General features: G+C 36.8%; 1 protein-coding gene across 3 annotated transcripts; it reads left to right on the top strand.

Moving 5' to 3' along the window:
* The first annotated feature begins 4,672 nt into the window (after window positions 1–4,672).
* Lkr (Leucokinin receptor) lies at window positions 4,673–22,311 on the top strand. Of its 3 annotated transcripts, none has more exons than XM_015175191.3 (8): window positions 4,673–5,102; window positions 15,518–15,768; window positions 16,292–16,494; window positions 18,744–18,892; window positions 18,999–19,120; window positions 19,185–19,411; window positions 19,486–19,677; window positions 20,985–22,311. In XM_015175191.3, exons 2-8 carry the CDS (start codon window positions 15,693–15,695, stop codon window positions 21,645–21,647), a joined length of 1,632 nt encoding a protein of 543 aa, XP_015030677.1. In that variant the 5' UTR covers window positions 4,673–5,102; window positions 15,518–15,692; the 3' UTR covers window positions 21,648–22,311. The 3 variants fall into 3 exon arrangements, with proteins under 3 accessions (XP_015030677.1, XP_002047380.1, XP_032290739.1); XM_002047344.4 differs by lacking the exon at window positions 4,673–5,102 and adding an exon at window positions 11,402–11,665; XM_032434848.2 differs by lacking the exons at window positions 4,673–5,102; window positions 15,518–15,768; window positions 16,292–16,494 and adding an exon at window positions 18,509–18,656 and having other exon boundaries at window positions 20,985–22,308.
* Window positions 22,312–23,278: the final 967 nt, after the last annotated feature.

Raw genomic sequence — 23,278 nt, 5'->3', positions numbered from 1 at the left:
AAGCTAAACTATATATGTATCTGACTATCATAAACTCTACCTAATTATGTACATGTATACTTATATGTACATGCTCTCCGACTATCATAAAGTCTTCCTATTTATAGACGCTTAAGCTTTTTATTTGCCAATGCACAACAGCAAAATTAAAAGCTTAAGCGTACATACAAAAACATATTTTACATTCCTCAGCAGATATATATGAAAACTTTTCTGATATTTCTTAATAACAAAGAAATCTTTGGTGTTAATTTGAATTTTTTCCTATGTTTAAACTGAGCCAAAGTCAATATACAACAATTACGCATCATATGACTGCAATTAAAACTAGATAACTTATGCCCGAGAAAATATTCCACGGCGCGATCAGCTCTTTAATCTATCAATGCGCAAATTTACTTGCCGCCGCCAACTGGTTCCATTCAGTGAATGCGACTCTTCCTTCTGCGGCGCCCATAAAAAAATTATGTGAAAAAAACGGTACGTATGCTGTGCGGAATTTTATTTATCGCTAAATTGTTTAAAACATTTATGTGGCTATAAAAAAGAAGCCGAAATCGCACATTTTTTCCACTGCTGCAGTAAAATTATGATCAAATGGAACTAAGCTAAAATATTGCGCATACGCAATGTTGCCGCTGTAATGATTTTTATTATTGTTGTTGCCAAGTTTGTTGTTGTTTATAGAAATTGTTTTTCTTCTTCGTTTTTTGCATTTTTTTTCTGGCATCAGCCCCTCGCACATTTAAGGCAAATAGAAATAATTAAAAAATTGACAGTGCGCAGAGCGCGTGCTTGCCGCAAGTAAAATAAATAAAATGATAAAGAAATGGAATTATTTATTTTGGCGAGCGGCATTAACGTCGTCACGCATTGAAATCTAATGTTAACAACATTTTAATTAAGCACCAACAAAAACAACATCAGCAACAATTTAGCCAGATTAATGCATATGAAAATTTGTTGTTGGATTATTGGGCAAACGGCTGTTTGCTCAGCGGCAACAAGTGCAAATATTTGTCTGGCATAATTTTAGCGCTGCCCTCGTAAATGTAAGCTAAATTCTCGTTAATGCGCTAAAAATGCAATCGCAATTATGCACCTGCTCCTTAACGACAAGTGCTAAGCCGAAGCGGACCAGTAAAACTTGTGAGCCCAAGAGTTGACGGGACTTTAAGAACTTAAGCAGCTCTTTTCACGTACTTAACAGCAACCCATCGAGTCCTGCCCGGCTAGAGCAATTGCTTATTCAGACGCTATTGCCAGCTAAAAGTTTTTGACCTGCAGCTAAATGTCTTAAACTTTTCATAACACTTCATAAATTTGACTGCAGCCACAGAATTTGCGTCGGCTAAAGTCTTGGCCAACATTTCTGAGCGTTTACTGCTTAAAGTGCTGCTCACCAAGCGGCTTAAGTGTCGTGGTTTAATATAAAAACCATAAATTATATACAAGCTGTTTGCAATTCAGTTAGCTGACTTTTGGCTAATCCAGTCAAAAGCAGCCAAAAATATGAAAATTCCCTTGGTTAATTGCACATACTGATTGTCGACAGCTGTCTGCCAAAAAAACAACAAAGTTTTCCAAGTTTGACAGTTTAAGTGACAGTAGAAACTCATTAAGCAGTCGAGACTCATTAGAGAATTGCCACCGTTGGTGTAGAATGCTGTCGCTCAGTTGGCAGAGCCAATTACTGACTTGTAAATACCTGGAATAGTTTCTAGGCCAACTGCAAAACTTGCTTAAGTGTAGGCCCTTTGTGAGGAATAGACAAAGAGACTTGGCTAAATAAAGTCGCCTCTTGAATAAACTGCCAAAAGGCTGAAAGCTGCCTTATACTGCTTTTCATTTTACTCAGATCTCAAACCATTTTTAATGAGGGTACCTTAAAATTCAAATCAATTTATAGCAGAAATAAAACACTTTTTATGCTTTAAATAAAATTTTTTATTAATTAGCCCAGCTCGCTTTTGTCTTTGTACACTTTTCTAGCTGTGAACAATTTTTAAAAGGTGTTCAAACGGCATGCTTACCCAATTAGCATCTATGCGAGTTGGGCGTGCATGAAGTTGATTTAATAAAAAAGTGCCACGTGCCCGCAGTCGGTAGGGAGTGCAAATCACTTAAAATCCGTACAAAGTTCAGAAGAAAAAGATAAATTATCGAAATTAATAAAAGTTTGGCATTGAAATGTTTTGCTGTCAATTAAACAACCCTATTAGAATGCATAAAACAAAGACAAATTGTTAGCGGAGCAGTGATAGACAATGGTCCATCCTTTGCAGTATCGCAAACGGGCCACATACTTCCCCATGACAACAGCTAATCAAATTCGCAGCCAGTTAACATGCGTTATCAATGGCACGTGCCAGGCACCAGAGCAACGCAGACTATTAATGATTTAAATCATTATCATATCACACTTTATTTTGATTCTAGCAGCAGCAGCAGGAGGCAAACATGCAGATCCGGTTGTGGGAGGGCACGTAATTTATTGTGCATAAATCAATTCGAGAAGCTCGTTAATATTTTGCGATCTGCTTTCAAGCGGAATTTACGGATAATTGCAATTCATTTAATGCGTTTGACTAACAGGCCCTTAATGATGCAAACACTTCCAGAGCTGATCGATGAGAATGGAGCAATCGCAAGCCACAGAAACCATTAAAGGTCAGGTAAGTAAAAAGAATATATATAAAGGAATTGCTAATTTCTTAAAGGATAAAATCTTAATATCTTAGTATATATATTTGTTAAATTCATCAATTAGTAAGCGGGAATGACGGGGTTTTCTTTTATAGAACCTGAACCAGAATAAACATTGGTAGAAAGGGTTTTATGGTTTTTTGCAAGAGTATGTTACAGGCAGAAGGAAGCATGTCTGACCCGATAAACTTTATAAATTCTTCATTAGTATGAAAAGTCTAGTCAATCTAGACTGTCTGTTCGACTATCTGTCCGTCCGTCTTACTCTATTCAAATTTAGAACGTAGATCCTCCAAGCGTCCGCGCAGCACAAGTTTGATTCCTGGTCCCGTTTCCACGCAACCGATGGCGTTGGAAGAAGAAGTTTTAGGGTATTCCCTAGTCGAGCCCTCTCGTCTTAAAAACTCTAACTCGTTCTATTTGCAATCGCGACATTTTTACATACCGAAACTAAGCGTGGCATTATTGAAGTTTGCAAATTTTTAATGTATCGCATACTATAAAATAAATAACAATTTATTTAGGCACTTAGCATGCCGACAAACTGGTCTTTGCTATAAGAAGACTCTTTAAACGCAGACTAAATATATCAAAGTCATCAGATGTGTGTATGTTTGTCGATGTATGTATTTCACAAGTTTACGCTTCAGCGACGGAGTTTTATAGCCAAAATTTACTTTAATTAGTTTGTATTTAATTCAATTGACACGTAAATATTAAAGCTTCTTCTTCAGATCTCGAGCGTCTCTGTAAGTTTTATAAATATTTGTGAAATCATTTAGAGTATATTAAATGTATATCAGTTCGGGGCGTGGCGCCAAGCTCTTAGCCTAGGTTGTCATTTGGGTATTACTCCCATCAGCAGCTGAGCACAATTCAATTGGAAATTTATTCGATCAATTTGTCTGGATGGCCATTTAAAACACCATCAATATAAATGATATCAAACATATCAATTGAAACACTTATTGATTGCCCACAAACATATTAATAAACAGTTGATTGCTGCACCCTGTACTTTCCAGGGCAACAGCAACAGAGCATTCCATATTTCCATATACTCTCCCAAACAACACAAAATTTGTATGCCTAATAGCCTATGGTATTTGTCAGTCCATCAATGCAATTAGTTTTATTGTGTGTAAAAGAGAAAACAAGTCCGGTTTTGTTCTCTAAAATGCTAACCCTGCCTGTTGACCCATTTTTATCACTGATTAAACATATAGATGTGGCTGGCACATTTAATTACCTAACATAAAGATAGTCTTGTTTGTTTTTGCACAGATAACATTGAGAATCGTGCTCGATGGACTATGCAACATTCTAATTAAATTAAAATATGCCCAGACGCAAAACAAAATCAAAATCTATTGTTCATAAATTATTTATCTATTGTTTATCGCTGTGGTTATTTTATCTAAAAGTAATCGAAAGAAAATTGAAAATGATAAACACAATTTTTTGTTAGTATCAGTCAATTTTTCGGGTCTGCAATCAAAGCTGACAACAGACTCATAAAAGTAGGTGCAGGTGCTTGGCAGGTAAATAAATACGACTTTCGCAGCACTCTGGACGGCTCTGAGGCAGAGACACGCCCAGCTTCCTAGCTGACAGTGTGGTTCTTGTTGTTGTTGTTTACCGCAATGTGATTTTTATTGGTGTTCATTGCGAAAATTGATTAAGATATAGCTGCACCTGCTTTTGCTTGCCGTTTGCTTGTACCACCTGACGTATGCGTATTCTTGCGCTTGGCGTTCACGATAAACAGCGCTGCTTTGCGGCTCGCTCTCTATCTGTGTATGTGTGTGTGTTGTCTGTGTGCGCGCACCAGCCTTTGTTTATGCCTGTGCCAGTGGATTTGTGTGCGTGTGTGTGCGAGGAATCAATAGAAGCGTTTACGCTTTGCCGGCCCAAAAAACGGCTACACGCAGCCATCAGTTGCTTCTGTGCGCTTTCCTTGTGCGGTTGCTGGGCATTCCGTTGCGATCGTTCGAATTGACATTTACGTGAATTTATATATTTAATATAAATTGTATCACATGAACATTTAAAATCGAGGCGTCACGTCTCTCGTTCTAAGTGAATTACTTGACGCAGTTTGTTTTTCCAACCGACGCATTGGCTTCGCAGTTAGCAAATCGAGCGCAATTAAGTTTCCACACACACGCCACACACCCACTTGTGTTGTAGTATAGTGTGATTAAAAAATACTGTGGCTCTTGCAATGGGCAATTTGTGATAGTGCGGCTCTTGATTATCTACAAAATCTAAACGGAAATAACAAAAATTGCATGTGGCCCAGGGTCTGTCAATAACTACAACATAATTGTATTAATATTATTATTATAATATAAAACTGTGTATGAATTAAAAGCGTAGCAGTAATAAATTTCTGGGTAAGCTGCAAATTAATATTTCACGCCATAAACTGGAAATTACTTGCCGGCGCTTCACTAATAAAAATGATACAAAAAAAAAAAAACAAAACAAAAATAAATAAAAAGAAAAACAAATGAACACTAATAATATGCATTTCCGTTGATGGCAATTGAATGCATTTCAATTGCATTTTAAGCAGCGCGCCAATAAAAATTAATTTTCATTACAATTAAGAGCATTAAATGCATTTGCGCCCTGTTTATTTACCAACACGTGCCGCATACTAAACACTGCCAGCCAACGAAGTAGTCAGACAGTCCGTCACTTGACTAATTATTCCGCTCGCATATCGGAAAAAACAAAAAAAAACATATATTAAAACAACTATATAAAATACAAACAATGCTCGTATGTTTGGCAATTGGCAATTTATTTGGTTGGAAAATTGATCAATGAATTTTTAGCATCTACCTGTCATGTGGGTGGCTGCGCCTTAAAAGGCATGGCCTATGCTTGTTTACTTTTAGCTCAATGCTTGGTGGATTGCGGATACATTTTTTTAGAAATATTCCATAAATATTTTGTTTAAGTTGTTTTGTTTTTGATCTGTCGAAAATATAAACATTCTCTTAAACAGCTAAGGTTCAAAGTCAAGTGCGAAATACACTTAATTAAAAGAAAAGAAATTCAAGTTTAATATTATTGGGTATATGCAACAGAACATATTCCGAAATAGAATTGGTTAATAAACTTTGCGTGAGAATTTTTAGCTATTCATGCGAACTTTTATCAACTACTTGATATTACAGGGTGAATGTCTTTGCATGTATCAGATACAAAATCAATATATGCCACATGTTTCTCCTTTTGATTTTAGTCTACATCTACTCTGGCATTACGTCAACAAATTGCCATTGTGGCCAGGTGTTCTTACTTTTGACACGCCCCTGTTTGCCTGCAGGATAAACTGTAATAGCCAAGCGTGAAATGAAGAAACGAATAAGAACTTGAGGTAATTACACTTACAAATGTACGCCCAACAAACTGTAATTATGGCACAGCACAACTCAGTCTAAAGCCCAACATGCCAAAAGACTTCAGCTCTAAAGGAAATTAAATGTGCCCCAAAGAATTATTAGGCCATAAAGCTGGCAAACAAGACTTTAAAATGCGTTTTTCTTGTTGCCTTTCAACTTTTTTTTTTCGTATTAATTTAGGCATTTTCCTGGTTTGTAGATAAATTAATTTCGCTAAAAGCCAACAGATTTTGAACACATTTTTAATTCTGTATGTATGCTAAGAGCCGCCTGAATAACACCTAACACCACTCGAGCTGTGAGTTGTCAGCTTGTCAGGTTTTACTTTAATTCAAAGCCTGGCATCTCTGATTGAGCTGTCCGTTAAATACTGGAGCTTAATTACTAGCACGTATAAACGTAGCTACTCAATGCAATGAATACATATTAAAATGTGTTGGTTTTTCATTTAACTCAAGCACAATGTTTACTTGGGCTTCTCTAAGTTAATAACATTTATTTAAAATGAGAGGCACATTAGAGACAACTGTGGACACGTTGATGCTTTAGGACATACTAAATGAGCATGTGAACAGAAGTAGTTTATATATGAATGAACACATTTTCCAAACTACGTTTGACAATTGCACAGAGTGAACAATAATTTATAAGCATTGTTACCCCGCTGAGTTGTCTAATTGCGTCAATAACAAAAGAGGGGGAAAATAAATAAATAAAATCTTGCTTGACATCTTTTCAATGCCAAGCTCACAACATTTCCGGTTAATTTTATTTCCAGGGAAATTTTGTGTAATTTGAGTTGCTGTTGAAATGAAAACGGATAATGCAAGGAATATATTTCTCATTAACTGGTCAGGGGTTAATATATAATATTGAATTTATATAATTTGCGTCAGTTTCCCATATCAATTGCAAGGCACATGTTCTGCTCTAACTGCATATATATAAAAAATATTACGACAAGCAGCTTTCAGCTCTAGAGGCGTATTTTTAGCCAATCTGTTTTCTCAGGTGACAGTTGAGGGTGTTCAAAATGTAATAGTCTACTTATTTGGGCAGCATACCGAATATCATTTAAATTTTCCGCACGTGCGCCCTTGATATTATTTGGCAAGGGACACGGATATTCGTTGTGACCCAACTTTCTGTCTAGAAACATCTGCAAAGTTAAATAATGCAAATGTTGGAAAGTTTGTGCTACATGCAACTTTTTCTTTGCGGCATGCAACAAATGTTCAATTCCTAATTGCTAGCCCTCGCTGGTGAAAACTATTTAAAATGATTAAACATTTCCTTGAACTTTTGCTGTTTGCTGTCAAAGTGAATGTAACCAAAATCTGATGAGAAACGTGAATTTATTTTACGTATTGACTCTAGATTTGGCTGGTTTTAATGAAATCTGGGACGTGCCCTTTGTACTGCTATTAACCGGGTAATTTCTTTGTTAAAAGGGCAAACCAAAAGGTCACATTATTAAAAGGTAATTGGACAATCTTATCAAGTAAGTGAACCGAAGAGCTGATTGATTAGCCGGCTGAAGTGGAATCGTTTTTTGAGTAGTCACGCTTTGTCTCTTACCCTCAGCATTCAGTTTAAATATGTTTTACCTATCTTCTTGCTTTTAAATGTTAATTATATCAAATGATATTCAAGCTCAGTTTTAAAGTCCCCACACCAAGGCCAAAAATGCATCGAAGCACGTAAATATATCCAGTTGTTTCCCCTTGTTGAACCTCTTTTACAAATTGCAAAGCTCTTTTTACTTTCGCGTTTTCTTTAGAAAAATCAAAAGAAGAAAAAAAAACAACACAACAAAAAAAGGGCAATGCAAATGTTGTTATGGGAAAAGTGCGACCCATAATATGCTAAAGTACTGAAGCGCTATTAAATATGTCTGCAATGAACAGCAGGTATTTGGAAATTGATGCACAATCTGACTTTCTTATACCCTGTAAACACCACGGTGGTTAGAAGGATTATCGAATTCTCACTTGAAAGTTTGGTTTGACTGTCATCTAGCAAATGACTTCTTGACCTTCACTTTCATCAAGCAGAGAGGAATTTTCAGAAAAGTGTGAAACCCTTTTCAACATATACAGGTATCATAAAATATCATGGTGATAAGAAAAACATAGCAGCAATAATTTGTTAGCTGCAGATTAAATGTTGGGCTATCATTTATATTATATACATTACAAGGTATCTGTTAGTCGACAACGATTTGGAATACATTTGTGTTGCATTTATTTTGCATAGTAAATGCACAAACTCTATTTTTAGTTTCTCTTATACTATTTATTTAATTTAAAAATAATGCAATGCTGAGTTTTCCACTTACCAGCAGAGAAAAGTTAAATTAATGGGCACACTTGACATCAAATATTCAATTTTTCTGTTGCACAATTAAACTAATCAATTGGTTTCGTCACGGCAAATACTTGACAAATTGAATGGTTTGAATTGTAGAGTTTTACGAAAATTTTAACTTAAAGAAGAATATGCTGCCTGGATGACTTATGATGAAACAAAATGAATACATTTGGCTTTAGGGAGTTCTGTGAATTTAAGCAAAACAAAAATATAGGTACAGGACACAAACAAGTAAGAAGAGGAAAACTGTAAAAACACAAATGGGGCATTTTAATAAAGCAGCTAAAGGCAACAAATATTTGTGTAGCAAAATATTGTAAAATTTTGCAGCATAGCTTTCGCATTGCCATAGATTCTCCTGAATAATTTATTAGGGAATACATTGATGGACAGCAGAGTTCACAATTGAAGAACGTTGTGAGCAGTGTGTATGTTCCTTGCCGGGCCAACAGGTCAACGAAAGGCGAAAGACATAAATTCTCTGCGAGTAGTTTTGTAAGCAAATTTTATACGAACAGAGATTTAAAGCTGATTTCTGAGAAAATATAATTTCTGTTTGTTAACATTCAATTTAACTTTATGATTTATTCAAATACTTTCATTGAATCAATTCTAATTATTTTGCTATAATAACAATTTCAATCGGGCACGTTTGCCCGCAAGTGTATTCAGTTGTCTCTTTGCTTATTTTTTTTTTTTTTATTCATTTATACTATATATACATTACTAATAGATTCAACCTTTGACCGGTGCCTTGGGCAACGCAGCTGTTGCCGCAGTCATTAGTCAAAATTCGAGTGTTAGAAATTGACGAGTTGCCCGGCGGCTCTATAAATATGTATTTATTACGCTGTTCACATTACACGATTGTTATCGGAGCCGCAAACCGAATGTCACCAACAACAATTAGTTACATTAAATATTTATAAGGCTTGTCTGTGCTATTTGTCCGAGTAGATAAATGAGATGTCTAGACCCACGGTATTAGGCTGGGCAGACTTTAATCAGGTTGATTGTATGTATTTTTATGCGATGTGCTGCACTTAAATGTGGTGCTTACATTGATTCATATCACATGGCGATGCCTTCAGTTGAATACAAAATCGTATTTACTTTAATAGGCTATGTAAGACTTGTTACAAATTTCATCTGTTTACATCAAATGTTTGGGGCTATGTCTTGAGCGAATCTCTCAAAGCAAGCCCAAAAGTATGCTGATGATGCATGTGTAAGAATATGTTGCAAAACTATGTTAATCCAATTAAGAAATTATTCCACTAACATCGCACTTTGTGTGGCAAATTGCGCATACGCCTAGTAGCACAGTCAAGCACAAATATGTTAAAATAAATTTAATTACATTTTCACAAAACTTTGCAGTTAACATATTTGCAGCGCACAAAGAGGGCCGGACCAACTTGTGCGTTTACCTTTATGGGTCTAGTACTTGAATTTCTAATTTACTTGTTAATATTAATATTAGCTAAAGTTAGTGTTAATAAGCAAAACCGTGTAAGGCACGTGCAAAACGCATTTTAAATGGCTATTTTTAATATATTTTTCCAGAAGTGCAGCCCACTTCAAATAATAGCCTTAAGCCTAAACCCTTTTGCTCCATTTCTCTTCAGTTAGCGCATTATGTACATTTTTTTTTTTTTTTGGTTTTGTTTTGTTGCAAGCAAATTGCAAATGCTTAGTCTTATTATAATCCGCTTCGTCAGATTTATAATACTTAGCAGCTGTGTCATAAAGTTGCGCAAATTTTGTTGGTAACAAGGTATGCCAGAATCTATAAAGTAAACATAAATAAATTCCGTTTAAGCCATGATAAGGTTATGCACACGAATTACAATCAAATAAGTCTTAGCCAGAAATCTTAAAAGACAATTCTAGTCTAATATATAGTATAGGTAAAGCGTAATTTCCCGTTAAGCATTTACTACACAAGCCTTTTCATTGGTGAAGTGCGTTTTCCTGGTGCTTAGTCTTAAAATAAACATGCCTTCAGCTAACGTTAAATGTATCAAGAAAAATACATAACCAATGGCAAAAATTATGAAGCGCAAAATCCTAAGCTGAAATCACTTAGCACAGTGCACGCGGCACTTGATGGCACTTTACAGATTTGCCTTTTCCGATACTAGCAGATTTTCCTAGAATTGCCTGATTGCTCTTCACTTTATAATAAGCAACTTCATTGGTTGTAGTTTGGCAAGCAAATCAGCCGAATAAGCTGCATAAGCTAAGGGATTAAATATACTCTGTTAAATTTGCATGGCATTTTGGTTTGGTAATTCGCCAGAGGACTAAATGTTGAGCTATAAAATGGAGATCGCTGCAATCGGCTACTGACTGACTGATAAAAACTTGTTCAAGCTGTTAGCCAAATAAACAGATGACGATTCATGATTTACCACGTCTCAGTTGGCGTAGCTTTATTTTTCCAATAGTTTTTCTCACCATAATTCAATGCCCCAGTTGGCGTAGCTATATATTCCACGCAGTTCATCTGACAAGGGGATAAACACGGTTGCCAAGCTTAAAATCCCTAAATTCAATATTTTGACATACGTATATTTAATGTCCTTTAAAACATGCTTTATTCCCAGGCCTGTTTGGCCTGTTTAAGATAATTACAAGTTCCTCCTCTTTTTTTTTTGCGGCAGCCTGTAAAAATATAATTAATAACTTTACTTGGGTCACAGATCTGAAAATGTGAAAAGCAAGATAACTTGTCGCAACACAACTGCAACATGTTCGAGTGGCAAACAAGTTGCCTGCAACTTGTTGTGTTTTGGCTTCAAGTGGCGGCAACTTAAGTTCTGGGCTCCGACTCCATAGACACTTGTTTTGCGTGGCGTCGTCGCACGGTTGATAAAGCCCGAAGACGAACCCCGTTGCACAGTTGATAACGCACACTCGCGCGGTACGGTTGCGCTTTTAATCCGGCATTACCTGTGGAAAAGTAGCCAAGAAAATATATTTTTTAAGGTGGCGCCACATTTGAATCGCAATGGTTAAAGGGTTTTGGTTGAATATTTAATTACATTTTGACACGCTCTTGTGGCCTCGGGGCAAATCAAAGTCATATAATTAAATATCCAAAGCAAAGTTATTAAAATTTCGGAGCTTGGGACCTAATTGCCAAGGGTGACAACTTATAGCACAGCCGGGTAACATTCGCATTTATTACAATTACATTTAATGCCAAAACCACACACATACGCCCCACTCCAACTCCCAATTGCCAAGAACATGCCCGAATACTGTTTCCTTTGGGTAACTTGATTTGCTTTTCCCTCTTAATTTTTTTTTTTTTTTTTTTTTGTGGGTGTGTGTTAGCGAAGGATACTTTCATTGGACCTTTACTGCCTTTGTTTTGGTTTTTATTTGCTTCTGACTTTATATAACGCTCGAAATGCAGAAGGCAGATCACGTGGCATCCTATTGCCAACCACCGCTGAAAATGCCTGTCACATGACTTAGAAAGACGTACTGAAATATCATCTTAGTAGTTTGACAGACATTAGAAATACCTAACCAGTTCCCTGGAGGCACAGCAAGGCAGCTGCGAAATTGAGTTTATTATGAGCAGCAGTCAAAAGCCTCATAACTTCGTCTCTGAAACCCTTAAAGGACCAACATTAAATATTATAATGAGCTGAGCCCTAATAAATGAAGTGGCACGATAATTAACCAAAAACGTAAATGCGCCCAAAGTTAAAGTTTACTTTAAAGCAGTACACGTTAATTGAATCTGTAATTGTACTAATTAAAAGCCATTAGGCTAAGCGCTCAGGTCCGCAGGTCAAGAGTATCATTATGATTTAAGACACTTCATTAAAATTTCATTTAGGGTATTTACCAGTTCTGCAGGCTAACCGGAAACTTAAATATTTAATAAGTTCTTACGTCCAGGGTAGGCAAGTTCGAAAAGCGCCAAGTGCGTAACAAATTAGTAGAACATGGTTTAAATTTTCGCCCTGCTGCACAAAGCTCAAATTGACAGCTAAGATATTCCAATGTGCTCGGAAAAATGCTGAGTTCCCCAGAAAATTTTGCACAGACGACTGAACAAAATGGCTTAAGAGGGTCAAGGAGACGACAATATGTATAAGCGCTTATAAATGTAAATCTGGGAAAAATTCAAGTTTTTTTTTGCATTCTTGAGCTTTTCATGAATTCATAAAAAGGTTTAACTATATAATGGTACAAAATATTACACAATATATACATAAATACAATATAAATGCATTTGTCAGTAACACATTTTTAAGGGTTAGGGTATCAAAATACCCTTTGAGAGTAGCTCATAAATTGGAAAAACGTTTGTATTTATCTAACGATTCAAATCTCTTAAAGCTGGCCCAAGAAATATGTTAAGAAAATACTGCGGCGATACGTATCTGTATCGTTGGCTCGCACTTATTTTATGCCTCTTTTCATCCCATTTTTTGGGTGTAATTTGAAAAGTGCAAAATAAAGTTGAAGCTCAATTTCAAAGTCGGTTTACTCTTTTGTTAGTCTCCACTCGGAAATTGGCCTTTATTGGTCCCAAAGCGTATTACAGACAAAAAACATTAGACATATGTAGCTCCCTTTTGCGCTTCTTTATTTTGCCTGCAAAGTTTTTGTATTTCTTGTGTGCCTGGCTCACGTGTGTTATACTTAATATTAGCTATTTAACGAAATTGAAAATAGAAATGTCTACTGCTGGCAGCTGTCCTTTTGATGCTTAGTGTGTGTGTATGTGTGTGTGCATGCAGTAAGTACTTCTGCTATGAGCCTGTGAACTTTTTCTTTGATGTCTTAAATCTGTTTATCGTAACATACTTCTGTTTTAATATGCGCCATTCAATAATATTCTATTTATAAGTATTTGAAATATTTGTTTTTATTTCTTGCCTGGACTGCCACATATGCACAGGCTCTCTGAACAGAATCGATGTCCTGCTGTTTTTGAGGGCATCTGTCAATTTTATAAGTGTTTCAAAACGACCTGTGGGGCGTGGGTGGTCTAGGGAATCGTAGCTTGAGCTGGCAGACAAGTCCTTTTGTTGCTTTGCTGAAAAGCACACAACAAATTTTAAACTTCTGCACTGAACAACCTTTCTTGCTCGTAAGCTGGACTTAACAAATTTATGTATGGGCCGCTTGGGTGGCAGTCTTTCATTTACATTTATAACCTTTAAGCAGGCAACATTTTATGTTCGCCTAATTAACTGGCCGCGGAAGTTGGTGGCCGTGAAGGTGGAGCTACAACACTTTCTTCACAAATTGTTGGCTAATTTAAGCCGTGTCCTTCAAGCTACCTAATTGATTATGTAATTTGATAATGTCGAGCTAACGGTACGTTCTTAAATTCGTGACTTAAAATGAGACCAAACGCAGGATTCCAACGCAATGGATTTTTATGGCCAATAGCTTGTAGCCTGAATCCTTAACCATCAAACACACACACACCGATAACACACCCTAACACTGTGTTGTGTAAGTCATAAAGCTGCACGGCTGCGCTGGCCTTGAGCTGATAAAATGCTCCTCTTTACCAAGTTAAATGAGTTGGTTACTCATAACCGATGTATTGTTGTGCAACACCTTCAACCTTAACCTTCACACTCCAAATGGCATATGATAGGAGGTTGGCACACGTGCTGTAGCCACAAGCCTTCTGAATATAATCTGAGCTGATAACAATGCGGTCCTTTTTTTTTGTTTTCTATTATGTTTGGCCCGTATCCTTTTTGGATACACATTGTATACGAAATATGGCTTGTTTTTTGAGGTACGCACATATTTAATCAATTTTAGCCTGAACTGGCCGTTAGGACTGATTTTAAGTTTAAATCTGGCTATGAGTTTGTAAAAATGTTTACAAGGGACAATTTTCCGGAACAAAAGCAGCTAAATCTGCTTGGTGAATGGAGTTCTTCAGTTAAATTACACTCGAACTTGACTTGCCACTCACATACACACATGCATATGCATGTATATGAGCTGAAACTCATCTGGGTACACGCAGCTACCGTAACGAAATGGAATTTATGTGTTTTCATTAAAATTACAAGCCAAGTTTCAGGCTGGACCTTTACATGAAATTTCCAAGCTTGGGTGTCATATACAAATATGTATACAAATATATTTTGCTTTCTGTTTGGAATGTACAATGGAAATTCAAGGCCAATAGCTCAAACGACTCTTATATGTGAATACTTTCATTTTAAGCAGCGCACAGCACATAGTTAAGGGTCCACTTCAACACTGCAGGATATTTTGTTTAGTTATATGATATGAATAAAAGCTGCAAAATATTATTAGAGCCTTCTGCAACATCAAATATGTCCCCTTAACGAAAACATCAACTACTTGCAATTGCCGTCAATATAAACTGACCTGTGGCTACAAAATGGTGGCTAACATTCGGCTAACATTTACCGTCTTGGCCACAGGCTGCACTTGACACAAAGCTGGCAGCTGCAGACGGTGGTGGCAGCGGTGTGAATGTGTGTGAGGGGGGTTTTTACAGTCGTTTCAATTATGTAAAGCAAACTTTGGTATGCGAAAGCTGACAGCTGACTATAACTCATGCCAGGTGCCAGTTGGGCTAGTATCTGTGGTAGCCACTCTATGCACAAAAATGCTGAATGCATTTTTCTCTGGGAAAGCTGATTCGATTTATATTTGTATGTCAGCTTAGCGTTAGCTTAATTTCGTTTAATATCCTTGACTTATTTACTTTCAATTAAATTGGACGTAATTAAATTGTTCATTTCATTATCCAACTTGAAAAGAACACTAATGAAAATAATACACTAATTTCTAGAAATTTAAATTTCTATTTATTTGATACATTTTTCGTTTTTCGCTTTAATTTTTATGTCGCATAATTGAAACTTTTAACAAACATTGTATAGCTTCGCATTTCGGGGAAATTGTATATTGTTGTCATTTGGTTTGAATATTAAACTTTCTGCGAATGTCAAGTAATTTCTCATTTGAAACTTTTCTTTTGTATCCACTTGCAGTCAACAGCTGTGGCAATAAAATGCATTGCACATCGTAAATTAGTTTCGCTTTTGGGCGGAACGAATGTGGGCTAAGACCGATAATTCGGACAGTTTTATAAATTGACGACAGTTTATCTAGCGGAAATCCCAGAAAAATAATCAAAACAACAACAACAATAACAAGAGCAGCAGCATGGAAGCTGATATAATATATAATCAGCATATACATGAGGAGCTGTTGCCTGGCGCCGAAGAGGAAGCCGAATTTGGTAAGTGTTAACCCCATTTTCTTTTTCAATCGATTCAAACATGCCTTAAGGGCTTAATCATGCTGGCCTTATCCATCATACCATGACAAGTTGGTTTTTCGTTGTTGTGCCAACAAGACTTCCATATTTTGGTCTTTGGCTTTAGCCTGGAGCTGGCAAATCAATTATAATATGTTGCCAGCTGCAAAGTGCTCAATTGTGGGTTTAAACCAAAACGGTCCTTTAGAGAGCACAGGCGAACTGTTAAGCAAGACTCACAATTTTTTACGAATGAATATTCTGTGGCCTTTGAGCTGTATACAGTTGCATGCAAATACAGAAGAACTTTAAGTCTATAAAAATGATATGCCTGATTATAAACTTTAATATGCCACTCTAACGCTGCCACAAGCAACTGAGAACTGCCTGTGATTATTCTGTGTCTGTCATTTTAAGAGCTTGTCAATTATGTAGTTTTTGCATTGCGTTTGCTCACTTACCGTTTTTCCATTTTTCCATTTTTCAATTTTTCCATTTATCATAGAACGTCTGTATGCGGCTCCCGCGGAAATTGTGGCGCTGCTTTCCATCTTCTATGGCGGCATTAGCATAGTGGCCGTCATTGGCAACACGCTGGTTATTTGGGTGGTGGCCACCACACGACAAATGCGCACCGTTACCAATATGTATATTGCAAATCTGGCGTTTGCGGATGTCATTATTGGACTATTCAGCATACCATTTCAGGTGAGCTCAAATGCTGTTTTACTAATTAAGTTACCCCTTGTCGCATATTTTCGTCCAATTCTAATTATGCAAATGTTGACCAAATCGTCGAACTTTTAAGCCAACTACTGGCTAATTGGGCATGTATGAAAAACATTTTGATAGTAGCAGTTGCAAAGTTATAAATATTGTATGGGAATCGTCATGGCATTAATTAAACATTGCGTATACGCAATGTTCGATCAGGCGGGCTGGCAGGCAGGCAGGCATGCTAAATAAATTGAGTTTCGCTGATTTTCGACTGGATGTTAACACTTTGTGCACATAAATCAGTTTAATGGCATTAGCCCAGTTTTCATTTTCGACTGCCGTCGCGTTAATATTCCCTTTATGCCGCACTTACACCCACACACACACACACCCACACACAGCCACAAACGCCGATTTCACTATAATCGAGCATCAATTTAATTTCCGGCGCTTAAACACAGCGCCCGTACATTATTGGGATACATATTTTGACATTTTCGATGATATCCAACGGCACAGTCTCTTTTGGCAGCTGCAAGTCACCTACCAGCCTGCCATTTGCCTAAAATTATTCTGATAATGGCATAATCAGTTTTTCGGCTTCAGTGTTAATGGGATTAGCATTTTGTGTCTGCTCCGAATGTGCTAAGTAATTTCCAGCTGCATATTAAATTCGAGTAAAATATATATCTTGTTTTCATGCGTCCAGACAATTCGCATTGTCCGCCTTCTTTCTATTAATATCGAAACGCATTTCTCAGCTGAGCATTGTGAGGATAACAAACTGAATATCAAATTTACATCTGCATATTTAAGTGAATGTACATAATTGAGAGGGAAAAATGCATTAGCACAAGACAAAAATAGTTGTTTGGCTGTGTTGCAATTTTTATACCCTTACATCTTTATGGAAAATCCAATTTCAAAATGAAAACTTATTCGTGCTGTGAGCTTTTTAATAAATTATACCCAAGTTGATATTCGATATTGTGTCTATACGGTTAAGTTGCTTAGCTGGATAAAGATATATACACTCTTAGTATTCCGATCCGGCTAACTCTAACTTATGTCTTAAGTCTAACTTCCAGATCAAAAGTTGGAGATAAGTTTGCGCAACAAAGAAACATGCAGACGGACAAAACGACTAAGTTGATCAGGAATATATATACCCTATGCTATTCGCTGCTTGCCACAAAATTAAAATACCCTTTTTCATACTCTATTCAATTTATGAATGAATTTCAAATAAGGCATGCGCTTAAGGGGGCTTAGCAAACACATCAATGGTCGAAAGCTGATTCGAATCGTTTCAAAAATACTTAAGCACAATCGACATTGAGTTAAAGTTAGTCAAATTTAATGGAATAGAAAAGTGGCATACTTGTGTATTTTTGGTACACATTAGTTATTCCATCTTTGCTGTGTTGGTGACATGCACTACATTTATTTAATTAATCCATCTCGGTTGACTTTCAGTCAACAGCACTTAATCTTTGGGCCTCAAGTACACAGACAGTGCAATAAATATTCATTAAGTGGACAGTTAAATGGCAGCTGCTGTCGAAACAAATTGCCGTTTGTTAACAATAAACTGAGCGCCGCCTACAATTTGATTTAAATGGTTGACCGCGCCCCCGTTTACATCTGCTCAACTACGCCACTGGCGAATGCTGCAACAACATGTACTGAACACACCGCAGCACCACATTATGCGCGTTGCGAAAATGCAAAACCACGCCAAAATAACCCATTTTGGCCCTCTCGCAGACAAACCTGCCATTAAACACACACAAATCATAGCATGCTGTCAGGACGCGAATCTAGGCAATCCCCATAGTTGTCGCAATTTATTTTGGTACTTCAGCAACTGGTTTCTATGATGACCGCTGCTGTTTATAAACTTTTTCAGACTGATGTTGTTTGGCTTCATGAAAATTTGTTAATTAATAACAATATGTGCCAGCTAAAAATATGTTTGATGTATGTGTATAAATCAGGCAACAAATTGTTTAGAAAAACAACATTTTGACATAGAAATTTCAATAACTCCTCAATCATAACTCAGGGGCTAAAAATGATTTATTTATAGGCCGTTTAATTGACTTTTCACAAGCGTGACGATAAAAATTGATTAAGATTTGCTCAATTTTTGGGTAACCTTTCAGCCAGCGCAGCAAAAATAGCATAGTGTGAAACAGTGTAAATTTGACTTGAGTATTCAATTCTATTGTCTTTTTCAGTTTCAAGCCGCGCTGCTGCAACGCTGGAATCTGCCGTATTTTATGTGCGGCTTCTGTCCGTTTGTGCAGGCGCTCAGCGTGAATGTCTCCGTGTTTACGCTGACGGCAATTGCTATCGATCGACATCGGGCCATAATTAATCCATTGCGGTAAGCCAGCCATATGATGACTTAATAACGAGTTTGGTTTTTCATTAAAATGTGCAACTTTTTTTTTTGACGTACATACATACAATTTTTTCTTTTTCCTGCGCAGCGCACGTCCCACCAAGTTTATATCAAAGTTCATAATTGCGGGCATTTGGCTGCTGGCGCTGGTCTTCGCAGCGCCATTTCCCATAGCGTTTCGTGTGGAGGAAATAACCGACCGTTTTCGGGGTAAGTGTATGACCACACTCGTTTACCATTAAGTTCGTAATTGCTAAAGTACTTTATTTCGCAGAGAATGATGTCTACTTTAATTTGACGCGACCATTTTGCATGAACAAAAACCTCTCCGACGAGCAACTGAAGGCGTATCGTTATGCTCTGGTCTTTGTGCAATATCTGGTGCCATTTTGTGTGATTAGCTTTGTCTATATACAAATGGCTGTCAGATTATGGGGCACACACGCTCCGGGCAATGCACAGGACTCGCGTGACATAACGCTGCTCAAGAACAAGAAAAAGGTCTGTTGCAAGGCACGCCTCACCACCAAAATGTCAGGATCAGTATTCTAATTGGCTTACTATTTTTATTGCAGGTCATTAAGATGTTAATTATCGTTGTGGTCATCTTTGGATTATGCTGGCTGCCGCTGCAGCTCTATAATATATTGTATGTAACAATACCGGAAATCAATGACTATCATTTCATTAGCATTGTCTGGTTCTGCTGCGACTGGCTGGCCATGAGCAATAGCTGCTATAATCCCTTTATTTATGGCATCTACAATGTGAGTACTACTAAGTGGTTTCATATGGTTTGCTTATCTCTGATTGTTACTAAGCCGTCTCTCTAGTCTGGCTCAGCTCAGTGCACACAAAACAATCTAGTACAGTGAGGACTCGCTGCGGACGCATCAAATATTTTAATATGTCGCCTGTTCGCATTGCTCTTAAATTTCTACTCTACTTTCATTAGTTAGGCCTATTTCCTAGACAACATGCGCCAAAACTACTATGTTCTATTATTTTTAACGAATGGTAAATAATATAATTAGCTCAATCTAAATTTGCTCTTTCTGAAATTGAATCTCCAAACACTGTCCACTCAAATTAATTAAAAGCACGTTCTACTGTTGCCAATCAAAAAACGATGAAAAAATAAACACCTACCGAAATCCGAGCAGACGCACAAAGCCCAAAGCTAATGTCTGCAAAGCGCAGACATAAAAGCGCAAATATTTTATTTCTATTCTGAAATGGGCAAACGGACGTACCCAAAATCGATAAAAAGACAAACAAGTGCACGTAAACTTTTTTGTTCCCCAAATCCAGACAAGGGCATCTTTTCACGTTAGGGCCGCCCATAAAAACGTAGATATTTTAGAGACAAAACTTTTCCGACACAAACACCAAAATGTGTCAAGGCGTCGAAAGGAAACAAGTCCACGATTGTTACCAATTATGTTGTTTGCGGATAGGTTAGAGAAGTTTACATGAGAAGCCCAAGTGACAGATGGCACCACGAGTAGTAAAATCAGAGCTCAACATTCATTAGTAACTTTTCGGCTCAGGAATGTCTGGCATGGAAGCTCACATAATTCTGGTAAAAGCGCTAATGGAGAGATTCAACTCAGGCTGCTTTCCAAATTCCAAACTCGTATCTCTTTGCCAAAAGTTAGTTAGAGCTATTTTTCTGGCACCTAAAATTGATTTTCTTTCTTAAAGTTTACTTTTACAAGTTTTTATTGTGTTTAAAAAAATCATTAATGTTAAATTTCTGTTTATTTTTTAATTTAGACAGAATTAGAAATTTTATTTTAAATATTTGCTAGACTTGCACTTGTTGTAAAAAGTTTTTTTCAAGTATCTTATGACCGACCCTTTGTGGACAAACATATTCCACATAGAGTATTCGAACATAAAAACTTTATCTTTTTAAACGACTGGGAATTTAACATGATGTATTAAATTCAGCTTAAAAACCTATGTAAGGGTCTGTTGAACGCATTAAGAAATCGTTGGGTCGCAAACTGTGTAAATATTTTATTAGACAAAACAATACAATTTTCGCTTGTCTGGAATTTTTGTATTTCAGGAGAAGTTTAAGCGTGAGTTTAACAGACGCTTCGCCGCGTGCTTTTGCAAATTCAAGACCAGTTTGGAGCCGCACGAACGGACCTTTTCCATGCACACTCGCGCCAGCTCCATACGGTCGACCTATGCCAATTCCTCGATGCGTATTCGCAACAATTTCTTTGCGGTTCGGAATGCAGGCAATGGAAAGACGGGCCTGAATATTGGCCGGAGTGCTTATCAAGCCAATGGCAATGGCACTGGCACTGGCATTGCTAATGTCAATGAGACCAGCAGCTACAACAACAACGGACACCAAACCGTGGTAACATTTGCCGGCAGTGGGTCAACGATGCCGCCATGGAGACGTAATCAGTTTAAGCCACTGCATCCGAATGTGGCTGAGTGCGAGGATGATTTGGCGCTTATGGAGCTGCCGTCGACCAACGAGGAAGCGCCGCCCAGCATGGCGGAAGCGGGTGTGCCACTGGCGCTGTTCAAGGCCGAATCTCGAGAAAGTTCCAGCTGCATTTGTGAACAGGAATTCGGCAGTCGAACGGAATGCGATGGCACATGCATTCTTAGCGAAGTATCGCGAGTGCAGCAGCCCGCAACAAAGGGGCCAGATGGCGTCGGAGGCATTGGCTCCGGTTCGGAAAGCGAAATTTTATGGCAGCCACTTTAGATAGCGCCAATGAGGCAATTGGCTTTGACGATTTTCTCTGTGATTTCGAAATTATGAATTGTGATTACAAATACAATGTTAGGTATTCTGAATGATGTGCGTACTGAGCACAAGTCGGTCGTATGGATGATGGTCGTATTCCTTAGCTGCAAAACCATGTACAGTATTATATATATACACACACATGCATACATAGATATTCAATGTGTTGGGCAAAGCATTCCACAGACACAACCAATTGCATGTAATATTATAATAGGATAATGTGGAGCATAATTCTAAAATCATATTTCAATTCACCGCAAAAGCTAAATGAAAGCATAAATTGAAGCTATTCAAAAACTAGTATAAAACATTTGACTAAACTAAGCATAAATAGTATTAGAATCGTATCAAAATAATCGAAATTCCGACACACTTGCTATAACATGTCATTTTTTTTTTTCGCTGGAAACCATTTTTTACTTTAAAGCGCATTAGGTAATTTACTTTAATTAATAGACACGCGGAATCAATTAAGTAGCATTCAAATATAAATTATTGAATTAGTTTTTAAACGATATCGATACAAAAATATATATGTTTATATATATAAATATATGTATTTGTGTAAATCTGTGTACGCGCGTTTTTGGCATCAAAAGGCTAATTAATGTAATTATTGTATTAAAATACCAATAAAAAGTATAAAAACATTTCGAGTCATTAAACAAATCGAACAAAAACGTGTCCGTCTATTAGCCTTGTCTATGGCCTGTTAATTACCGCACATTTATTGATATCATTTCATAATAAATTCTATTATCATTATATTAATTCATTCAACCATAATTTCCATGCGAGTTGGTTTCTCATAATTGAAATTCCATTTCAAATTAAATATTAACGGAAACTGGCAAATGTCAGTTTTGAATTTATGGCAAGTGCTACAGCTTGACAATGAGTTGAAGCTTTCTGTTCGGGCCATAAGGAAATGCACCTTGCCTCATAAGGCATTTGGCTCAAGCTAAAATGCTTTCGATTTAAGTTAAGATGCAAGCTTTTTAGCTTGAGCCAAATGTATAGCATAGCGCAGACTCGAACCGGATATAATAAAGAACGGAGAAGCTTAAGACGCCATTCGCGCAGCTTTTGCGTGCCAAGAAATCTAAAAAGCTTTGAACAACAGGGTGCTATGTGGTTAACTTATGTGTGTTCCGTTAAAGAAATTTGAAAAGCTTTCGCTAACAGGGTGATGTAGGTTTAACTTAAGTAAATACGTTAAAGAAATGTGTGTCTGACATAAGTATTTTCCGTAAATCTTAAATGCCTTTACTAGCAGGGTGTATCACTTAAATATATTCTGTAAAAAAATCTTAATCTAATCTTAATCTTAATATGATATATTATCTAGATTTTTCAACTTATTTTCATTAAAATGCAAGGCTTTAAGATTTCTTGTAAAGGAAAGCACTTGCAAAACAAAGTTTCAGTTAAATTAAATTTTGAAATAATCTGCATATAATATATATGATAAAAATCCCATATTTTAAGGTAAAGTTTTCAATCGATGTTATAAAGTCATATACAATTTTTGAAAAATTTAATTCTACATCACAATTTATATGCAAAGGTCGCGTGTGTTTTGATTA

The sequence above is a fragment of the Drosophila virilis genome, chromosome 3 (genome assembly GCF_030788295.1).
Source record: "Drosophila virilis strain 15010-1051.87 chromosome 3, Dvir_AGI_RSII-ME, whole genome shotgun sequence".
NCBI classification, from domain to species: Eukaryota; Metazoa; Arthropoda; class Insecta; order Diptera; family Drosophilidae; genus Drosophila; species Drosophila virilis.
This window is presented reverse-complemented; position numbering and strand designations above follow the sequence as displayed.